The sequence below is a fragment of the Portunus trituberculatus genome, chromosome 19, assembly GCF_017591435.1.
Source record: "Portunus trituberculatus isolate SZX2019 chromosome 19, ASM1759143v1, whole genome shotgun sequence".
Classification (NCBI taxonomy): domain Eukaryota; kingdom Metazoa; phylum Arthropoda; class Malacostraca; order Decapoda; family Portunidae; genus Portunus; species Portunus trituberculatus.
The window spans coordinates 3,707,970-3,717,303 of NC_059273.1; the positions used below are offsets into that span (position 1 = coordinate 3,707,970).

The 9,334-nt window shown below is 37.0% G+C and overlaps 1 protein-coding gene and 1 long non-coding RNA gene across 2 annotated transcripts in view; one reads left to right on the forward strand and one right to left on the reverse strand.

Moving 5' to 3' along the window:
* Positions 1 to 5,400, reverse strand: part of LOC123506030 (chromodomain-helicase-DNA-binding protein Mi-2 homolog) — a 57,446-nt gene extending 52,046 nt beyond the window's left edge. The window contains exon 1 of the mRNA XM_045257856.1: positions 5,201 to 5,400. Coding sequence (XP_045113791.1) covers positions 5,201 to 5,234 — 34 coding nt within the window. The 5' untranslated portion in view covers positions 5,235 to 5,400. The remainder of the gene's footprint in view (positions 1 to 5,200) is intronic.
* Positions 186 to 1,530, forward strand: LOC123506031. The gene is made up of 2 exons (XR_006675329.1): positions 186 to 678; positions 1,369 to 1,530. It is a non-coding gene; the product is annotated as an uncharacterized LOC123506031 (long non-coding RNA).
* Positions 5,401 to 9,334: the final 3,934 nt, after the last annotated feature.

Consider the following 9,334-nt stretch of genomic DNA (forward strand, 5'->3'; position numbering starts at 1 on the left):
AACAAAGGGCACATATTATTGTATCACATACAAAACTTATGTACCACATTTCCACAAGGCTTTCCATTTTATCCATTGTAGAGTCATGAGTTCAGATGGTTCTTTTAGCTTGCAAGGAAGATACGGTCTCACTAGCCTTCTTAATAGAGTCTGCTGACTTGAAAATAGTAGAGACAGTAGATGGAGTCAAGCCATGGTGGTGAGCAATGCTATTAGTTTTCTCGCCTTTCTCATGTCTGTGAATAATATCCAGCTCCACTTCGAGACTAACATCCGGTTCCTGAATTACTTTTTGGTCCGTTAGGCAGCCAACCAAGCAATTTGTGTCCTGTGCCGTTCCAGAATGCCTTTTTCCATCTGTTTTTTGTCCGCTAGTGGACCAAAGATTGGAACTTTGGTCGAGGGGTTTTGCAAAACATTGGTCAAGTGTCCGGGCGACCAAAACTACCGCCTTGTATTTTAAATTTCCAAATGTAAAAAGAAGCTAACTGTAATTAAATTTATTTCAGTCTATTTACCATGTCAAATTTTTTTGATGGTACAACAAAGCTTTTCTTATGCTATATTGAGCATACGTTTTAATTTTTGAAGTCTACTGTAGTCGCCTTGTGAGTTCACGTCAAACATCAACAACAGCCTAATCGACTCGTCACATCTCTACTTCACTGACTAAATTTGGTAAGTATATGATTAATCTTGTTATCTATATATCATTACATGAATTCTTACTGTGTGCTTCTACTATTAAGAAAGGTAAGTGGACGAATTAAAGGGCAAAAACTATAATATGGAAGGAGTGGAGTAGACTGAAGCCGAGATATCATGTACGTAGCTCATACCCAGGAAAAAAAAAAAAAAACGATTAAATAAATGAAAATGATCATGAGTATATTTGTAGTTTTAAGTTCAAGGCTATTAAGAGGTGACCGATGAAACAATGGAGGAAAGGTATAAACGGTACCTTGATGAGCTTGCAGGTAACACTCGATTCTGTGGTGGTCTACACATCAGAAGACATTATTGATGGATTTATTACACATTAGTGAATGGATCCTATTAACGAACCTAATGTAACCTAACCAAGCAAACAATAACCCAGCCAACTTAACCTAACCCACCCAACCTAACCTAACCTAACCAAGGTAACTTAACCAACCTATTTATTGTCATAACTTCTGAAGCATCAATTTGCGATGGAAAATGTCAATATGAAAAAGCGGAAATGTTAGATTGGCAGAAATTAAAACAAACCAAACATATTTTAACCTAACCTCACCTATCCCCACCCAAATCTAACATACCTATGCCCTACAACCATTCAAAATGCAGCTAGGTATTCTTCAGACCATTAAAAACTACACTTTTCAGGTACCATGGCTGCATTAGAAGAAATCATAGATGAAGAAATGTATGAAATGGAAGAATTGCGACGAGTGAGGATTCCACGCATATATAAGATCTTATGGTGTATAATGTAGGTATTGCAAAGTACAAATAGTATGTAAGAATGAATAAACTTAACCATCTACTTTTAATGCTAATCATTATACCTTGTGTGTGTGTGTGTGTGTGTGTGTGTGTGTGTGTGTGTGTGTGTGTGTGTGTTATCTACTTTTTGAAAATGTGATCATAGTCAGTGATGAGTCTGGAAAAAAAAAAAAACTGATTAACAGTGTTGCACATATTGCATTGAACTTCTTGGTAATTGTCTCCCAAGCTTCCTGTTTCTTAGCTATCATGGAGTAATTACCACTTTTATCAAGCACGACGTTGAATTGGTTGATAAGATCAACCAACGTGCTTTTCTGGTCGCTGGTTAGCGACGTCAACTTTTCTCTTCCTTGAGACATGTTATCAGCTAATCGAACGAAATTGTTTACATTTTCACCAGGTTTTCACTCACACGCTTACCAATCACAGCTATGCGGGGCTACCAACCATTCCGACGCTTTATATCCTTTTGGTAAGCCAGACAACTAGGTTGGCGAGCGCTCCAAACACAAAATAGCAAATTGTGGAACTGTCATAAATAGTTGGTGCGCGAGCCAAACAACATGGTAAGCGTTTTGGTTTGTTGCCGTACCAATACATTCAGGAACCGGCTGAATGAGACTTCCCGGTCTTCTTAGCAATGCTAGGCGACATTGCAAGGCGGTTTGGTGGTAAGTAGAGCGAGGGAAGACGAGCTGCTGCTGACGCTGTTACTGTTTTGAACTAGGGAGAGTGAGTGGTGCATGTGTTGTCCACGAGAGGTGCTGGTGTATTCAAACCTGTCGGCTTGCGTGATACGACGGGGCTTTCAAACTTGGAAAAAATTACCTGGATAAAACTTTGTTAAAGCAAGTTTGGTGTTCGTTAAACGAGCAGATGGTAGTAAAATGAAACCTTCGTTGTAGCGAAATTTCGTTATGTGAACCTTTGTTAAGCGGGGGTTGCCTGTATGTATATATATATATATATATATATATATATATATATATATATATATATATATATATATATATATGAGACAGAACCATTTTCTCCATTCAAATCAATGTAAAATAGATTAATTGGTTCCTGGATTCCAGGCCTGCATTTGAGAGAGCAACACATAACCCACAATCCCTGCAGAACATATCCTATATAAAATGCTTTTGTGCATCTCTCAGCTGGAATAAACAAAAGATTGTCATTGCCACAGTAACAGCACCTAACTGACAAGACAGCATACGCTCATCTTCCTGACGATGTTTATCATGCATCACTAACTGTCCTGGAGGTGAATGCCTCTGTGCTGCTATCAGCTGTAATGACAAATATGGCAGCCCAAACAAACATCTCGTGGAATCTCGTAACTCCGAGACTTGCCATATCAACAAAATAATTTTAAAATATATATTTTTTTAGTGTTCCACATTAATAATGGACATGAAGCATCAGACGAAGGGACAGCATGTTGGCGGTACACATGGGGAACACCTGGTGGCCACATCACAGAACTAAACCAGCTGCACAACTTGATTTTCATGACATCATGTTATTCTAAACAATATGTAATATGAAAAAATTACTATTTTTTTTTTTTTTTACCCCATATTATTCTGAAAATGAATATTCTAAATACACATAAACAGAGAAATCCCTGTACTTGCAGATATCTAGTTAGGTAGCATTGATGATATGGTTAAATGGTGGGCAATATTGCATTTTAAATCCAATCTCCATCCTGGTGACCTGCTTGTGTTGACTCCAGCTGTTGGCACTAAGCACACAGTTTTATGCTGGCCCATTTGTTCACCTCTACGGAATATTGTACTATACACTCTATCAGTGTCTGAAACTCACTGCCTGACAAAGTTGTTGCTATATAAAAAGTCGCTAGCTAATAAAAGAAAACAATTAACACTTTCCTTGAATTTCATGAAAACATTTCTACAAGTACTGCTATATGACATACATTCTTTTTATGTAAGAGGGGATAACTGGCCAAGGGCAACAGAAAAAGATAAAGAAAAAAAATGCTCACTTAATTGCAACTACCCACACAGGTATGAAAGCGTTAGCCAAAAGAAGAGGATGTCTTGAAACCTCCCTCTTATGAGTTCAGGTCATAGGAAGATAGAAACAGAAACAGGGCAGGAACTACTAGTTTCCCACAATTCTTTGCATTATAGCAGAAAATTACAGCTCATATTCTGATGAAATAATACAAAAGCTAATTATATTTTCTTTTCCTAAATACAACAGAAGGGTGAAGACAATAAGAGCCAGAAATTTTGTCATGTTTCTAACTGCATGTCTCCCCTCCTCCAACAGCCTTGCTGTAGATTTTAATCCTTCTCTCATACCTATTCTGTCCACCTTTCTAACGCAAGAGTTAACCAGTAGCCTTAGTGATTCATTCCTTTCTCTGGCAAACTCTGGAACTCCCTACCTGCTTCTGTATTTCCACCTTCCCTATGACCATAACTAATTTAAGAGGTAGGTTTCAAGACATCCCATTCTTTTGGGAAACTCTGACCTGCTTGGGAACTGGCATCTAAGTTGGCATTTTTGTTTAATAGTTTTTATTCCTCTAGGCTAGACTTCCCATTTTACAAAAAAAAAAAGTCTATGGCTAAACATAATTTAATCCTTGCTCAAGGCTAAGCTTGTTAATACTATGAGGCTAATTAAAGTCTGAAAATGTATGTTCGGGGTAAATTACTTAAAATGATAAAAGTAATTTTAGACTAACTAACATCATTTCCTTCTAAAACTCTCTTACTTCAATTGACTTTCCTGTACAAATTTTCAGTTGGTTGAAGTGATATATTATGAATGCCGTAAGAGAGAGAGAGAGAGAGAGAGAGAGAGAGAGAGAGAGAGAGAGAGAGAGAGAGAGAGCCCGTTCAAGTGTCCTAAGAGATGATGAGGGGTGCAATTTACTAACCATGCAATGCACCGCGATCCAGGATGAACTAAAAATCACCTTGCTACGCTGATCAAACTCGTCAAGTAATGCAATGAAAATAAAGCCATTCATAAAATCAATACCGAGGGCAAACACGAGAAGAATGAAAATGAGAAAAAAAAAAAAAAACTGGCAAGGAAGGGCAACACCACCTATAGTATCTTCGGTCTGATTGCGTAACCTCCCTAGCCAGGCGTGCTTCAAGGCTGCTGCTCAAGTTCCCCAGGCATTGAAACACCACAAGGGTATCATGAGAGGCCTGCCCTCCCACCATGGAAATGGAAGGAGGGATATTAAGGAAAATAAATTGCGCGCCAAGCATGCGGGGTCGGCCACCGTGCCTCAGCGACGCCACAAACGTTCCCAGGCTAACCTTCAACCTTCCCATGTCAACAAAACACAAGTCCTACTCTACACGTGACTACAAATTCGTAAAAACTGCCGAAAGTCCATAATATTTGGCCGATTTTTGCATTAGCAAGCATAACAAAGGTCCAAGCTTACCCCGTGAGGGTCGGCTGATCAGCGACAACCCGGCCGGCATCCAAGCCTTCACTCCACGTTGGTCGCTGACTAGCCGACCCCGCTATGGTGACGAGACGCTTCCCTACATTTCTCTTTCCTCTCAGTGCTTTATGTGGCCTTTAAATATCCATTACACTAAAATACAAGCACTAAAACCTTAATGAAGAGCACCAAAACACTGCAGGAGCACCCTTTTCCCGGCCCATTCGAATCAGATGCTGCCTCACTCCCTCCTCTCACCTGGGTACTCCGCCTCCTCCAGGTCCGACGGCATCCTCTCCTCTTCTCTGACTGCTTCTTTCTTCTTTCCCTTGCCTCCCTTTGATTCTTCGTCCGTGTGAGTCACTTAACAAAACTTATGAGACGCACGAGGCACACCGCCACCACCTCGTCCAGCGCGTCTCTCTCAATGTTTCTCGGCCACAGAGGTTTTTCGGACAAAAGAAAGTCTAATGCGCATGCGTGACGGACGGAGTCATGTGGCTTACGTCTCTAACTCCTTCCTTCCTCGCAATAAGTTTAGATATCGTGCATAAAGGTGTGAGAATTAGGTGAATTATATCATGGGCCGATGAGAAACAGGATACCTTGGCGGGAACAATAACTGATGCCTTCTAACAGCGAGCCTTTGTAGATAAGTTATAACTCGAAATCATTCACTAGCTTTATTTAACATACATAACAGTGCATTCATGATACAAAAGGCTTATACGCTTCTCCTTCCTGCAGCCTACAGCAAGTCAACCGGCGATCTGTTCACTGCATGTCATCTTTAAGAACTGAATCATTAACATTTATCCTTTACCGACTCCCTTACGACAAATTACTTCTTACACCAAGAAATGATGCATTCTCAATTTCGTATGTGAAAAAATATATATATATATATATATATATATATATATATATATATATATATATATATATATATATATATATATATATATATATATATATATATATATATATATATATATATATATATATATATATATATATATATATATATATATATATATATATATATATATATATATATATATATATATATATATATATATATATATATATATATATATATATATATATATATATATATATATATATATATATATATATATATATATATATATATATATATATATATATATATATATATATATATATATATATATATATATATATATATATATATATATATATATATATATATATATATATATATATATATATATATATATATATATACATTTGTAACAAAATGTCGGGCGCTCAAGAACGATTAGCTCTAGTTTCCTTTCCGCAACGTGGAATACTGGACTTAGTCGTTAATCCTTATAGCTTATAAGAAATATTTCAGCATTTGGTATTAACCAACGAGATTGAATGACAATTTAACCTCCTTGATATTAACCAAGGAGATTTAATGGAATCTAACCTCTCTAATATTAACACATTGGCCTATTCCCTATAATTGATGAGGGCAACAAAAAATGGCGCATCTATACAATAAAGCTGTGCTTATTACATAATGCAACAGTTACACTTACAACTTAATACTCTACCTAACGAATATAAATCGCTTTTAGGACGTGCCCTTACAGACGCATATGTTCCATATATTTACACTGTTAAACAATGATAAAACGGACATACATATAACATTTTTGATACTTTCTTTCAAAAATCTTTAAAATCACACAACGGGTTATTGTATGACTCATCATTTATTATTATCATTATTATTATTATTATTATAATAATAATAATAATAATAATATTATTATTATTATTATTATTATTATTATTATTATTATCATTATCATTATTATTATTGTTATTGCTGTTGTTGTTGTTTCTATAAGGATAATTTCTAGGTACCTAAATATATTCAGGGTACTATTTTCTAGTTTCGGGTCAATGCTATTATTCTACGATAGATTTGCAACAATAGTATTCAATGGAAAACGATTTGTGCCTCATCAACTATATTAGAGGACTTTTTGACAATGACTGAGGTTGTTTATTGATGGATCTGTGTACAGCATTAAAGCTGTTATGCTTCACATGGGAAACACCTTGCCATCTTTCAAGTCGCACACTTGGCTACTTTACTGCCTGGAAGAGGCTGCTGGGACGGGACATTAAGTTTTCTACTTTCGAGAGTTATGTAAAGTGAGGTTTGGAGGAACACTCCATCAGCTGTACCCTGTTCCCATACCGAATTAAGTACTTTGCATCTGCCAGTACTTGGTAGCTGCTTCCACAATTGAATGGACACTGCATAAAATATGTTTGCTGTCCGAATCTCCCAACGATGAGGAAGATTCCACCTCACTTCAAAATCACGTGCAACCTTCAACCACTCACCAGTATACGTAGTTTTTAGCAACTAAAACGAAAAATATTGGAAACATCTAGTAACATTAGCTATCTATATTATTGTTTTAGATATATATGACTGCTTCAACTAACTTAAAATTAATATATCATTTGTGAATTACAAAATTTCTAGTAAATTTTCATACATTAATGGATTGCAAATAGGTATACAAAGTACATGTTTCCCACGCAGGCAATCATGACAGCCAGGCAAAATCAGCAAAAAACATTACACTTTATCCGAATACCCACCATGAGATGCAGACACAACGGTATCACAATGTTGTTAATCAATCACTTGAGAAAAAAGAGGAATATCATCTTGACACCACCATTATAGAATTAGGCTTGTGTGTGTGTGTGTGTAATTCACTGTTTGATCTGCTGCAGTCTCTGACGAGACAGCCAGACGTTACCCTACGGAACGAGCTCAGAGCTCATTATTTCCGATCTTGAGATAGGCCTGAGACCAGGCACACACCACACACCGGGACAACAAGGTCACAACTCCTCGATTTACATCCCGTATCTACTCACTGCTAGGTGAACAGGGGCTACACGTGAAAGGAGACACACCCAAATATCTCCACCCGGCCGGGAAATCGAACCCCGGTCATCTGGCTTGTGAAGCCAGCGCTCTAACCACTGAGCTACCGGGCCGTGTGTGTGTGTGTGTGTGTGTGTGTGTTTACCTAGTTGTAGTTTTACAGGTCCTGGGCTTTATGCTCGTGTGGCCCTGTCTCCATATTTACACTTATCCAATCTTACTTTAAAAGTATGCACACTCGTTGCAGACACTACTTCTTCATTCAAACTGTTCCACGTCTCAATACATCTTTGCGGGAAACTACACTTTTTTGTAAGGAGTCCACACTACTCCTGCATATTCCAATCTGGGTCTTATTATAGTACTTATCAGTTTCTTCATCATTTCTTTGTCCATGTAGTGAAATGCTATTCCAATATTCCTTAGCAAATTGTATGTCTCTCTGAAAATTCTATCAATATGGCTTGTCGGTTGATTATTTTCTTCCATCGTCACTCCCAAATCCTTTTCCTTTTTTACTTTCTCCAGTTTGTGTGTGTGTGAGAGAGAGAGAGAGAGAGAGAGAGAGAGAGAGAGAGAGAAAGAGAATTATCGAGGATAAAACGAAATAGGTACACACAGTAACAATAATATATAACAATCATACATCCCGCAATGCAAGTACCTCGCATATATAAACTATGTAGATAACACAAAACTAAGCGACAATAGAAGTACCTGCAAGTAAATGTACAAACTAGCGTTATAATGGATAACTTTTTTAATTTAAGATTTCATCAAATGATTATTAACACATTCCTTAGCAGTGTGAGTTAAGACACTTGAACTTGGAAACAGTAGAAGTGAGACTGAACCAATAAAGTGTGGCTCAGATATGGGCACTATAGCTGAAAGCATCAACAGTGAGAACACGAGAGAAGAAATAAGCAAGTACGACGGGTCAGTTTACATACAAATCATTAACGCAAACTTCAACGTTATAGGATCATGGCATTGATCACTACTTCCGGTCACACACACGCACACACAGGCTCCAGGGGGAAGAAGACAACCACAAATGGATGAAGCCCGTGATGTGCAAGTGAAGTTTTGTGGAGTGAAGCTTTATTTTAGTAATCTTTCATTTGTCATTGTTAAGTATCTGTCAAAAGGGAAATAAATATTGATTGCATATTACGGTTATATGATGATTTAAATGTAATTTGTGACAATTTACAAATCTCTCTCTCTCTCTCTCTCTCTCTCTCTCTCTCTCTCTCTCTCTCTCTCTCTCTCTCTATATATATATATATATATATATATATATATATATATATATACATGGTTTTCGTTACTGTCATGTTCAAATTTCTCTGGATACCTACATATAGGTATATACACATGTCGTGTGTGGCAACCCTCATACTTATATATATATATATATATATATATATATATATATATAT